General features: G+C 42.8%; 1 protein-coding gene across 1 annotated transcript in view; it reads left to right on the top strand.

The window, feature by feature from the left end:
- Positions 1–14,246, top strand: part of TULP4 (TUB like protein 4) — a 245,458-nt gene extending 231,212 nt beyond the window's left edge. Inside the window, exons 12-14 of the mRNA XM_082251611.1 lie at positions 190–333; positions 1,180–3,752; positions 13,779–14,246. Of these exons, the coding sequence (XP_082107737.1) occupies positions 190–333; positions 1,180–3,752; positions 13,779–13,895 (2,834 nt within the window). The 3' untranslated portion in view covers positions 13,896–14,246. The remainder of the gene's footprint in view (positions 1–189; positions 334–1,179; positions 3,753–13,778) is intronic.
- The last annotated feature ends 257 nt before the right edge of the window (positions 14,247–14,503 follow it).

Genomic DNA, 14,503 nt, shown 5'->3' with positions numbered 1-14,503 from the left:
GTTTTACTTCTTCAGAGCCAAAACTTCAAGAGTTGTAAGAGATTGAACTTTTGATGGGCATTGGCCTTCTTAAAGCCTTTTTAACTAACTAAATGCCACACAGGGCAGATCTTTTTTTCTTGTAATTTTTTAATAATTGTAGGAATGATTTACTTTACTATATTAAATATTTTTTGTGTTTTGATGTAGTTATTTATAAAACGAGTTTGCTACACCTTCAACCAAGACAGATGACCATCTACCTTCCAGAAGTGCGGAAAATTTCAATGGATTATATTAATTTGCCAGTATTTAACACAAATGTTTTCAGTGAAGATGAAGATGATTTACCTGGTGAGCATCTAATGGTTCATAGAAATAAGAAAGGATTCTTTAAATTTGTTTTATATTTCTTTAAGGATACCAGGGATATTAGTACATCGCACCAAAGCTGCAATCTTGTACAGTTCATAGTAACCAATCCATTTCAAACTTTCATCTTCCCACAGGTTCCAAGGCAAATTAGATTTTATTTGGTTGCTGTGAATATTTTGGGACCCATTATTCCTTTTAAGGGATTTACAACATATCCTGGTTATCTATTTATGTGGTATCTTATCCTAGTAATTTGCATGCTTTATGCATATGGCAAAAAATAATTTTTAGTAAAGTTGTCTTTTAACCCCCTCCATTATTAAAGCTATGTAGTAAAATATTTGCCTTCATCTTTGTTCCTAAACCCTGGCCACCTCTAGCTCTTACTGCAACACTTGGCTTATTCATTTGTATAACTGGAACTGTACTCCTGTGATGGTTGTTAACAGCTATGAGTATAGACCAGCCATAGGAATGAATTTCCCTGAGAATGTGCAGTAGTGACTGCATGTGGCCGGATGTTTTTACTGCAAAGGCTTTGTTATGCCAGGAAGGGCCTCATAGTGAAGATCTCACTTGCAGGGATGAAGGTAAGTATTTTACTATCTGGGCTTCACTGACTGATGTGGGGCGGAATGTTAAAGGACCGCTTCACTAAAAGTGAATTTCTCTATTGTATCATTTAATTGGGTTCCACATTTGTTTCTTCTACCATCTTTATTAATATGTTATCTAGAATTTTGAACTAACCTTTAAATAAAAAGTAAGCTAAATAATTTAGATGTTTTTTTCCAATTCCTAAATCCGTATTTTCATTTTCTTTAGCAACTGGAACTTCTGGGGCACCTGAAAACAACCCCCCTTGCACTGTGAATATCCCTATTGCACCAATTCATAGCTCTGCTCAAGCTATGTCTCCAACTCAAAGCATAGGTTTGGTTCAGTCTTTGTTAGCCAATCAAAATGTACAACTAGATGTCTTGGCCAATCAAATGGTAGCTCCAGCTCCTCTAGATCATCCAGTAGAAAATGCTGTTCAGTATCCAGCACCAAATAGATATTCCAATCCAGGGCAGGTCATATTTGGTGGAGTTGAAATGGGACGCATGTTACAACCCACTCATCCTCCTCTACCACACCCATCACAGGCTACTATTCAAATGCCGCCTGTTGAAAACAATGAAAGAGACCATGAGCATCCTCAAAAGCCAAAACCATTACGTCCAGTCCCCCAGTTTGCAGAAGGAGATGCTGTTGTTTTCACCACTGTTCAAGAAATGCAAATAAACAAACTCAACCCTCCACCTCCATATCCAGGAACTATACCAGCTCCTCCAACTTCAGCTGCACCTCCACCACCAATCCCTCAACCTCCTTTGGACCTCTGCCTCAAGAAGGGAGACTTTTCCCTCTTTGCAAGTGGACACTACCAAACTCCACTGGGATATGAGCGTATAACAACATTTGATAGTAGTGGAAATGTAGAAGAAGTGTGCAGACCACGGACACGAATGCTCTGCACACAGAACACCTATACTCTTCCAGGCCCAGGAAGTTCTGCAACCCTAAGGGTTTCTGCAACAGAAAAAAAGATTAAGCAACCATGCACCAGTGCCACATTAAATAGGTTGACTGTTCCACGTTATTCTATACCACCTGGGGATCCACCACCATATCCTGAGATTGCAGCACAGCTTGCTCAAGGAAGAAGTGCTTCTCAGAGAATAGACAGCAGTCTTATTCATGCCACTTTGCGCAGAAATAGTCGTGAAGCAACTCTTAAAATGGCCCAAATGACAGACAATCAAAGAGCAACACTGCAACATCCTCCTAAAACAAAAAGCAATGTTGTACCTGGACAGTATCAACCACGGCCGCCGGCAGCATTGTACACTTGCAGCCAATGCAGCAGTAGCACTGGAGTAATTAGCAGCAGCATCAGTAATCATAGTGGCAATTTCAGCACTAGTACCATAGGAACAGGAAATATGCGTCCTGAATTATCAACAGCTTGTGGTCCACAGCAGAGTACAGTTATTGTTCACTCTGCCAGCACAGCCCCTTTAGCATCTCAGTCATCATATAATTTATTAAGTCCCCCTGAAAGCTGTCGAGACAGGACAGATTATATTAATTCTGCTTTTACAGAAGATGAATCAGTTTCCCAACACTGCCCAGTTGAAAAGCCAACCAGGCATTTAAATATGGCTGAGACAGGACTTACAATAAAGCGGCCCCCACCATACCAGTGGGACCCACTGGTAAGTGAAGATGTATGGGTTCCCCAAGAAAGGACAGCTCATAATACATTGCCAATGCCCCAGAGACCACCCCCTCTAATCCTTGGACAAGGTCAGCATTTAGATATGTCTCGTGTGCCATTCATTTCCCCTAAGTCACCCACCAGCCCTATTTCAACATTCCAGACAAATTATGGAGTTGGGATGTCATATAACAGTGGTTATAATGTCCCGCCTCCTCTCCACCAAGTACCGAAACCTTGCTCTCCAAAGGAAGCTTTACCTCCAGCACAGTTTGTGAAGCAAGAGCCCGCTATAGTAGTACAGCCAGCATACCCACCCAATTTGCCTTGCTGTCCCTTGCCACCAATGTACCCAGGAAGTAGTAATTGCAATGGCTTGCAGCTTCCTCCAGTGGCACTACACCCATGGAACACATACAGCCCATGCCTGCCAGCGCTGAGTTCACAGTCTACATTACCACCAAAACCTCATTTGGTGCCAGAAAAGTCTGTCCTGTCTCCATCTCAGCCAGAGATGCAAAATAATGTGGGCAGTGAAGTCATGGTAGAAACTGCAGATAACTTCCAGGAAGTTCTGTCATTAACAGAGAGCCCTGTAGCTCAGAGAACTGACAAATTTCCTAAAAAAAATAGAAAACGTTTAGATAGCAGAGCGGAAGAAGGAAATGTTCAGGCTATCACTGAAGGCAAGGTGAAAAAAGAAGCAAAGACCCTGAGTGACTTTAACTCTCTTATAGCCAGTCCTAGGCTTGGAAGAGAGAAAAAGAAGGTTAAGAGTCAAAAAGATCAGCTGAAATCCAAAAAGCTTAATAAGACAAATGAGTTTCAGGATAGTTCAGAAAGTGAACCTGAACTGTTTATTAGTGGGGATGAGCTGATGAACCAGAGTCAGAGCAATAAGAAGGGATGGAAAACGAAGAGGAACCTTAGGACTGCTAGTGACCTGGATGAGTTTAAATGTCGGAAAGCTAATGACAAAGATGATGGCAGGTTGGGAAGCCAAGGATTTGTCTATGTCATGGCAAATAAACAGCCTTTATGGAATGAGGCAACACAAGTCTACCAGTTGGACTTTGGAGGTCGAGTGACTCAGGAATCTGCAAAAAACTTTCAAATAGAGCTGGAAGGTAGACAGGTATGGTGAAAGCTTTGTTTGTATTACATTTATTTAACAGTATAAATTGTTGTTATACTCACTCTGTGATGTGTATACCAATATATTAAGTAAATTGACTGCTGCTGTGGTATGAGGTGCAAACGTCCTTTAATCACTTCTGGACCGGAAGGATTTGCCCCAATAATGACCAGGACATTTTTTGTGATTCGGCACTGCGTTAGTTTACCGGACAATTGGAATTGATGTCCTTTTTATTCCCCACAAATAGATCTGTCTTTTGGTGGTATTTGATCGTCTGTGCGATTTTTTTTTTTTTTTTTTTTGCGCGCTTTAAATAAAAAAATAGCGACAATTCTGGAAAAACAAAAAAAAACAAAATTTTTCATATTCTGATATATAACAATCCCCCCCCCCCCCCCCCCAAAAAAAAAATTTAAAAATCTAATTTTTTCATCCTTTTAGGCCAATTTGTATTCCTCTACATATTTCTGATAAAAAATTGCAATAAGCGTATTTTGATTGGTTTGCACAAAAATGATCGTGTCATTTATGTCATTTTTTTGTGGCGGGCAGTTGTCAAGCGGTTAAAATGTGATATGGGAACCCAGCGCTGTCTAATCAAACAATTAATAAAGTCCTACTCAAAATAAATTATTATCTCTACCACAAATGTGATCAAATAGTGAAGATGCAATATTTTAGAAAAACAAATTCTGCCAACAAAAGTGCCAATTATAGATGGTGCAGACCAATAAGTGAAATGAGTCCTTTAAAGTGCCATTCCTTGCTTTATCTTGTGCCAATAATGAACATAAAGTGCTGTGCTCCCCTCCTCATGTGCCCTCACTCACCAACTCTCTGTGAATATATTACCTGTGAGGGGACTGCTAATCCGCTGAATTCTAGGATCCAAAATGGACAGGTCTCTCATACATGTTTTAATGGATAATAATGATTTTGTATTAGTAATTGAGGCTGTTGCAACGGTAGTACTTAGGAACTACAAGGGTTATTGGGGGTTGGGTGGATGCCAGCCTTCACCCACCAGTGTCTGATTAGACAGAGCTGGGTTCACATTTCACATTTATTTACCAGTATCATTTATTTTACGCTTTTATTTCTATGAATCTAGTTTTATATATATATATATATATATATAATACTTTTCTTTTTATATACTGTATATACAAATATTGCAGATTTTCCCTTACATCGCACTTGTGATTTTGTAAGAAATATGTTTTGAAGGAGTAGACCGAGATAGATACTGTAGTTTATTCCTCTAGTATGATTTTAGTTTATTTTGACATCATACTTAAAAATAAGGACACATTTGACACAATCTATTTCATCCAAGTACGGTAAATCAAGTCACTCTGCAAACACTAAAGGCCCACCTTTTCCTGCTTCTTGCTGTCATTAAGGTGCTCAATAACAATTCTGCAACCTGAAAGCTTTCTATTTTGTGATTATTATAAACAAATGATTCACGGTCTGCATCAATTTAAAATTTGCATGTTTCCTAGGCTAGCTTACCATTCGCCTGCAGGGTTGAACTGCTAAAGAAATGTCATGCATGCATTCCTTCCACTAACACAAAAACCATTGCATGCTCTGATCAATTGCTGGTTTTCCAGCATGACCTTTTGACAGAAGCTGATCGTTAGACCAGCTTCTGTTGAACAGAGAAGAGTGTGCACACACATATTGTAAGTCGGCCGGCTTCAGGCTAGTTTACAATTAACCTATTGGGTGAGCAATAAGCATATTTGTCTAAAGGTGAATCTTAGAAAACACTGCAGCCCCGCTGTCTTACCTTCCATCAATAACATTTTTTTTGGACAAAAGCTCATAGATACTGGATGTTCGAGTATTTTTTTTTTTTTTCTGTGCACTGGACTTAAAGTCTGTTCATATTCTTTGAGCAATGTTTTCTTATGACAGTTGATTCCTTTGTCAAGCTAGCTAAGTAGGTCCTGTAAGGTGGAGGCACAGGAATTACCAGTAACACTTTTCCTTGATGATTGCTACAGGGCATTGCTAATGAAGATGCTGGGGAGGTCTCAGTAAAACATGGTCATCTATAGCAGGGGTCTCTAAACTATGGCCCATGGGCCACATCCAGCCCACCACAAGATTTTATCTGGCCTGCAGCAAAAATATCCCGGCTGGCTTGCAGTGGACGCACCGATCCATATGTTATAATATGGAGACTGGTGCATTTACTGCCACCCAATTAGCCTTCCCCAGTGCAGGGTTTACCTCCTCCTATAGTTTAGGTCAATTTGTATTCTACATATTTTTGGTAAAAAAAAAAAATCCAAAAAAAGCGTATTTTAATTGGTTTGCGCAAAAGTTATAGCATTTACAAACTATGGGATAGATTTTTGCACTTTTTTTTGTTTGTTTTTATTAGTAATGGGGGCAATCAGCGATTTTTAGTGGGACTGTGACATTGCAGCGGAAAAATCTGACACGAAGTGACACTTTTTGGGGACCAGTGACATTAATGCAGTAATCAGTGCTAAATAATATGCACCATTACTGTATAAATTACACTGGAAGGGGTTAATACTGGGGGTGATCAAGGGGTTAAGTGTAAGCCTATTTGTGCTTGCTAACTGTGTGTGTGGGGGGGGGGGTTATCTGTGAAAGGCACACAGAGATCGTGTTTCAGCTTAGCTGAGAGACACGATCTCACTGTGCCTGCATGTCAGCAGAGCCGTCTGCTTTGTTTATGTAGGCAGGCGGCTCTCCTGTCCGTTTCCCTTCCGCGGTCTGGCTCCTGCTTTGTCTACTGACAGCGGCAGCGCACACGCCCTGCCGAGACCACATGCATATAATCACGTAGATCTATGTGATTATTAGCAATCAAGCTGCCCTGTCGCAGTAAATATGCGTGGGGCGGTCGGAAATTGGTTAAAAGAGGCACGTCTAAGAATGCTAGTATCTGGGGGTAAAGCTGTCCACATAGACCATCCAAGACTACATTGCAGTGGAGCGGTCTGAAAGCGAGGCTTGAAGCGCTCGTGGGGCTCAGCATGGAAGGGATGATGGCGGTGCGAAGGATGGTCTATGTGGACAGCTTTACCCCGGATGCCTGCATACTTTGATGTACCTGTTTTAATCATCAACCATGTGAGTTGCTAAATGTTGTACCTTCATTAAATTTAACCATAAACTTAGAGGCACCTCTCTTCTCTTTTATACTAGGGTGTGACATGACACTACTTGTATATCAAGATATTGCTTGTTTATCAAGTCAAAATTTATTTAAAAAAATGTTGCTTGTCTTGCAAAACGCTCTCAAACCAAATCTATTTAAAAAGTGCTGCGCATTCAAACGTGGATAAATATACCTGAGTGCTGAAATCAGTCAATAAAAAAATATACGGAGAGAAATTATATATATATATATATATATATATATTTCTCTATCGCTCATTGACAGACGTAGTCCTCGGTGATACAGCACCTTCGGTTATGTTGCCTCCACAGGAGCAGGACTAGACAGGAAATAAAAATGCTCTGGCCACACCCCAGGGGCAGTCCCTGAGGGTATATCCTCTCTCTCTCCGCCACAGCAAATCAGTTTTTTTCTGTCTAGTCAGGAGTAAGGACCTAGATACCTTGCTGGGATCTTCGGTCCTGGCAAGATTTTTTTCTTAAAAAGATTTTTTAGACAGCTTTTTTCTCCAGTGTTCCTGTGAGATCTTCAAGCAAGAAAGCTGAACTGGGCGACGGGCTGGATGTTGAGATCCGGTGGTCACCCCAGTTCAGCCTACGAGCGCGTGCAGGCCATAGCTCCGCGCTGGGTCGGCCGCGACATAGTCCCACTGGGGTACTGACCCCGCGAGTTAAACGTCTCGCTGAAACGCCAAGGACCATGAGTCACGGCGTCCGTATTGGTCGACAGCCCTCCCGCCCCGGTGGAGAGGGGTACTGTCAGGAGTTGGTGCCCGCCTGGTTCCGGTATGGTGAGTAGTGTGTTCCCCCTTTTCCCCTGACGGGTCTTGTGGTGAACGCGGGCCCCTCTCTGTATGGTAAGATAGAGTCCCCCTCTATCCTATAACATGGCACAGATCCCCCTACTTTGAGTGTGATTTTATGTGCAAAAAGCCAGGAGGCTTGGTTTGGGAGCTAACAATCTAATTGTATACATGTTAAAAAGATTGTAATCAGTGGCAGTCTGGGAATCTTACTATGATAATAATAAAGTACCTACCAGTCAGAAGCCACGGACATGTAGACTGCCTTCCTAGTCAAATCTCCAGCTATAGCAGGCCTTCCGAACGGCCATGCGGTCCGCCAGGGCCGGTACCGCCAACCACGCCAAATCCCCATGCAGAGAAGGTGTTGTGTGCTCTGCAGCACACCGCTATTCGGTACAGGCCGCCGCCATTTTTTTTGCTGGATCGCACGAGCCGCCATTTTGGCGTAGCCTCGTGTCTCCAGCATGGGGGCGGCTATGTTTGAGGTGATCCAAACACCTCGTGGAGCTAGGGGAGGCGCCGGAAGGCGTGCAGAGGGGCGGAGCCGCCTCCTTTTTTCCTGGGCAGCCAGCCAAAAGACTTCCTGTTTGTGAAGACAGCGCTGTAACCTGTTGCAGTTAAACTCTGAGCATCAAGTGGTGAGCCTGGGGGTCTATCTCTCTCTCTCTCGATCGATAGGGATCCCTAGCAGGTAACACTAAGGGGCTTTTGTGGCGCTGGGGGTCTGAAAAAACAAAAAGTTTTTTATTTAATTGAATTGTATTATCCGGGAAGTTACTGGAATAATCATGGACCCTGCCACACAAATTCCCCCACCTGTTTCCCTCGAGGGGGCCACGGGACCCGCCGGTGCACAGAGTATGGATGCATTTACAGCAGTTTTGGAGTCTTTGGTGGCTCGGGTGGAGGCAGCCTGTCAGGGACGGGGGTCAAGAAAGCGACCCCCGCCTACCCCTATATTATCTGACACCTCTGACTCAGATTCAGAGATGGTCACTGCAGCTGCAGGTCCCTCTGCAAGGGCTGTTACCGCAGGTAAAGCTCCCTCAGACAGTGAGGAGGACGTTCCTTCTCCCGCTATAATTCAGGACAGTGCGGGAAACCTTAAGACTTGAGGTTTTACCGGCAGAGGCAACTGAAACAGAGATTCCCTTTGGTACTAACAAGCCCATCAAAACGGTGAAGGTTTTTCCTGTACCCAAGTGTTTTGGTAATAAAATTAAAGGAGAATGGGAGCATTCTAAGCGTACCTTTACGATTTCCAAGCGTATTGCTAGACGCTATCCATTTGAGGAATCCTTCATTAAGAAATGGACGGTACCACCAGTAGTGGATCCACCTATTTCCAGGCTGAATAAAGCCACGGTTATCCCAGTGGAGGACACTTCGTCCTTTAAGGATCCGGTGGATCGGAAGATGGAAGCAGAGTCCCGCACTATCTTCTCTCTGATAGGGTCAGCATTTAGACCAGTAATTGTTATTGGTCTAGTTTCCCAGACACTTACGGAATGGGCGAGATTGGTACGCCAAGACCTTAGGGGAAAAGATATTCCCCAGGAAACATCTGATTTGATGGAACAGATTATACAAGGGCTACAGTTTATCTGTGACGCAGCCTTGGACACTACTCCCCTATTAGGGCATGCATCTATGTCAGCGGTAATCCTCAGACGTGTGCTGTGGTTAAAATGCTGGTCAGCTGACCTAGGTTCCAAAAAGACCTTGACGAATCTCCCCTTTCAGGGGAATCGTCTATTTGGGGCCACCCTAGATGAAATTATTAAGGATGCCACTGGGGGCAAGAGCACTTTTTTGCCACAGGCTGCTAAAGCTAAGGGACCTCGCAACAAGCGAGGACCTTTCTTTACCGCCCATAAAGGGTACGTACGCCCGGCTGGAACAAGCGGGAAAGGCAAGACTCCTCCAGGAGGGTTCAAGAAAGGCTGGTCGGACAAACAGAGGACCGACTCAGCCAAACCCGAAGCAAAGGATTACACAGCCTGAAGGTGCGCCCCCACCCGGGTTGAGGGTGGGGGGACGTTTTCACCGGTATTCAGGATATTAGATCGAGCATCGACTACCACTACCGGTGCGATTCTTCCCTTCCAACATTTAAGTACTACAGGGAGCGGTAGTCACCGTTCCCTGAATAGATCTTTTCCTTTACCTTTTCCTAAGATTAGTCTCTATTCTCCACAGGAATCGGATCTGGTTGACCAGACAGACCAAGAAGCCTCTAGCCGAGTGACTTCGGTCCCTGAGGTTCAACCAGAAAAGATCACCCTTCCTGATAGGAATCAGGTATCTGATAAATGTGTGGGAACAGAAAACGACCAGACTTTCTCGGATGATCGGGGCCAGATAGCTCTAGGGACGCCTGGTTCAGATCCAGTCAGCGCCAGTGGTCCTGGAAATTCTAGGCTGGCCTCGTCTAGCCGGCCTGGCCGACTTGGACATGCTAGTCGCAGACGTTCCGTGGGAACTTCGTCTCAGGGAATGTCTGTGGTCTCAAGGACCAATTTACCATTGTGCTTTACAGTCGCTGGTTTTAATGGCCTGGCCATTGAGACCCAAGTACTGAAGGACAGAGGGTTGTCAGCTTCAGTCATTCCTACCCTTATTAAAGCAAGGAAAGCGACTTCCAGCAAGGTCTATTATCACACATGGAAGACTTATATTGCGTGGTGCGAATCTTTAGGATTTCCTCCACGTACCTATTCGGTGACTCGAATATTGGCTTTTTTGCAAAAAGGGGTTGAGCAGAAACTAGCCTTGAGCACCATCAAGGGTCAAGTTTCAGCATTAGCAATCTTCTTTCAGAAACCTTTAGCTACCAAGTCCTTGGTGCGGAATTTCATCCAGGGGGTGCGGCACCTGGCTCCACCAGTCCGCGCGCCCTTACCGCCCTGGGATCTTAATTTAGTTTTGTCGGTTCTACAGAAACCTCCCTTTGAAAACATCAGGGAGATTCCCTTGCTTACTTTATCCCAGAAGGTGGCCTTCTTGGTGGCTATCACTTCTGCTCGCAGGGTGTCAGAACTGGCTGCATTATCATGCCAGTCCCTATACCTAGTGATTCATAGGGATAAGGTAGTACTTCATCCTAAGCCATCCTTTCTTCCTAAGGTGGTTTCAGATTTTCATCTGAATGAAGATATTGTACTACCTTCCTTGTGTCCTCAGCCCAATCATCATCGGGAACATGCGTTGCATTCCTTGGATGTGGTTCGGGCAATCAGGGTATACCTGAAAGCTACGGAATCATTCCGTAAGACGGATTCACTTTTTGTGATCACGGATGGCCCCAGAAAGGGGTTGCCTGCATCTGCCGCGACCATTGCCAAATGGATTAGACAGACGGTGGTACAGGCTTATTCTATTAAGGGTCAGAGTCCTCCGTTCCCTGTTAGGGCGCACTCCACTCGAGCGCTCAGTACTTCCTGGGCCTTTCGCCATCAGGCGTCAGTGGTCCAGGTATGTAAGGCGGCCACGTGGTCGTCGGTACATACCTTTACAAAATCCTATAAAATTGATGTGATGGCATCGGCGGATGCCTCATTTGGCCGCAAGGTTTTGCAGGCCGCAATTTGAGGAGACGGGTGGTCTACCTCGAGGGTTTTTTTCTGTTTGAAATTTATTTTTGTTGAGTCTCATCATTAAGGATGAGCATTGTAAACTTCTAGTTGGCACCGGTTGGGCCTTCTAGATTGGGATTTGATTTCCATTTTCCCACCCCTCATTTGTGATACTGCTCTGGGACTTCCCGAAGGTGCTGTATCACCGAGGACTACGTCTGTCAATGAGCGATAGAGAAAAATGGATTTTTGTAAAATCTTACCGTAAAATCCTTTTCTCTTAGCTCATTGACAGACGTAGTCCCCGCCCCTCTGTTTTTGAGTTGGGTTGGGTTAAATTCTCTAAGCACTGCTTTTGTGACATAACTGATTTGCTGTGGCGGAGAGAGAGAGGATATACCCTCAGGGACTGCCCCTGGGGTGTGGCCAGAGCATTTTTATTTCCTGTCTAGTCCTGCTCCTGGAGGCAACATAACCCGAAGGTGCTGTATCACCGAGGACTACGTCTGTCAATGAGCTAAGAGAAAAGGATTTTACGGTAAGATTTTACAAAAATCCATTTATATATATATATATATATATATATATATATATATATATATATATATATATATATATATATATATAAACAGGTACCCTCACTGTGTAGATAACCATAAAAAAGTGCTCTAATCAGATATGCTCTGAGGTATAATCAAAGCAATGTGAAGCATTAAACTGTGTGAGAGTGCACACAGCATGCAAAGATATCCAAACAATTGTGTCTTGTTGATCAAAAGCCATGTATAATAAAATTAACTGGTTAAAAATAAAGACTACATAATAGTGACTGCGTTGCAACAACTGTGAACAATCATGAGCAACAGTGTGACAAGTCTGCGACAATAAGTGACAGTGCCTCAAGCGTACATCCAAGACCCCACTGTCAGATAAATTCCAATTCCAGGCATTCTGCCAACACCCGATAAAATGTTCCACTGTTGCAATACTATGAATGGATTAAACATGGTATTCCTCTTGTGGCTCCCCCTTAGGGTATAAGCTCACCTGAGTTGACGTAATCTCGCGTTTGGGTTTAAATCCAGCTCCGATTTCCACTGTGTATCCCTGGATGATCTTCTCCGATTTGTGGGCTGGGATGTGAATTCTGTTGCAGGTGAAATGAATATGTCAACCTGGATCCTCTCCTTAGTGATCAGTGTAAACTCCCAATTACCAGGTGTCACTCTCCGCAATTTTCATGAGAAAAGAAAATACAAGAATCCATGGTGCAATTGAACGATCAATTCAAAAATACCGCCACTAGCAATTGTATCCGATTCTTTCACTGTTTGATACAATGTTCACCGACAATAGCTGGCCCTTCCCCTACCCGTGACCGCATCGGGACTACATGCCTTCCTCAGGCGTATATCTTTGCATGCTGTGTGCAGTCTCACACAGTTTAATGCTTCACATTGCTTTCATTATACTGTACCTCAGATCATATCTGATTAGAGCACTTTTATTTATGGTTATCTACACAGTGAGGGTACCTGTTTGTTATATATATATATATATATATATATATATATATATATATTTCTTTGCATATATTTATTTATTGATTTCAGCACTCAGTTATATTTGTCCACATTTGAATGCGCAACACTTTTTAAATAGATTTAGTATTTCAGCACTTACCTGAAGGGAAGTGATCAGTGTGAGCTGCTTCACCTGCTAGCTCACGGGATCACACCTGATATTGTTTAAATCGCTCTCAAACCAAGTTACTCTCAATCCAAGGTTTTACTGTACTTGTAAAAGTGTGTATCCCATTGCTTGCTGGTGGCTGTCTCTGGTAAAAAAAAAAAAATCCTTCCTGCCGTGTCTCCTTCATGGCCACTGGATACATTTCTGAGTGGCTTTCTTTGGGAACTGTGAGAGTTAGCAGCCGCCCTCTCTTCCATTTATATTGCTCATATTACTACTCTTACACAGTGCTTCACATTCTCCCTTAAAGGTTTTGTAAATCCTCATGTTTGTATTTTTTTTAAATAATAAACATGTTATACTTACCTGCTCTGTGCAATGATTTTGAATAGAGCAGTCCTGATCACCCTCTTCAGGGGTCCAGCCCCCCTGGCTCCTCCTCTTCAGCGAGTGCCCCTCACAGAAACCACTTTCTTTGGGGGCACTCGTGCGGGCTCCATCATGAGCTGCGCTGCTTGTGTATATAGACAGCATGGCTCGGCCCCACTCCCTCCTCACAGGATTTGATTAACAATCTGCCGTGTGAGAAGGAGCCGCTGCTCTCGGGCACAGTGCTGGATTGGGAATTAGGCTCAGGTAAATATAAATTATGGAATGATTTAAGTAAAATACCAGGAGCCTTTAGAACCATTTTAATCTGTCCAAAAAAAACCTTTTTGGTTTTAGATTTTAAATCTTACAAACATCTTAAATTCGTATTTTAATCTTTGTTTTTTTTCTGGCAGGTAATGCAGTTTGGAAGGATCGATGGCAATGCCTACATTTTGGACTTTCAATATCCCTTTTCAGCCGTCCAAGCCTTTGCAGTTGCTCTGGCTAATGTGACTCAGCGTCTCAAATGAGTCCATTATGGGCTACTAAGTGGACATGTCATCTGTTCTTTGAACAGGGGATAAACCAATGTTTTAGTAAAATAAACAGAACAAGCGGTGAAGCATTTCAACTGGAAACAAGACATGACTGCCTATGTGAAGGCACTCTGTGTGTATTTTTTTTTTCTTTTTGTTTGTTCGTTTTTTTACATGCAATATAGCTGAGGATGGTTGAACGGGAGCCATTTCATGCTACGGTGGGAACGTGGCTTTTGACTTGTATTGATGGTTATGTTCTGTTGTGTTTGGTGCAATAGATGTTAGAATATTACGTGGAAAAACTGCCTTATTTATAATAATATTATTTTTGAAAGCCGTAAACTATGTTGTTCATTGATCTTTTTTGGTTTGGAAAAAAATCACAAAATTAAATGCAACTTAACAATATTTTTAATACTTGAATGCATAAAACAATTAATGGGTACTGAAGGTTGTATAAATATCCTTACAGGTGAGTTTTAGGGTGTTTCTATAACCTGTGAGTTCTGTTAACATTTATTTGTATAAATGCTAGTATTTCGGTATGTGAAAATGTGCTAAATTTTAAAACTTTTTGACAAGATGCATTTTTAACTAGA

This window comes from Pelophylax lessonae, assembly GCF_965119305.1.
Source record: "Pelophylax lessonae genome assembly, chromosome: 3".
Lineage (NCBI taxonomy): Eukaryota > Metazoa > Chordata > Amphibia > Anura > Ranidae > Pelophylax > Pelophylax lessonae.
Note: the sequence above shows the minus strand (reverse complement) of the source record. Positions and strands in the feature narration are given on the sequence as shown.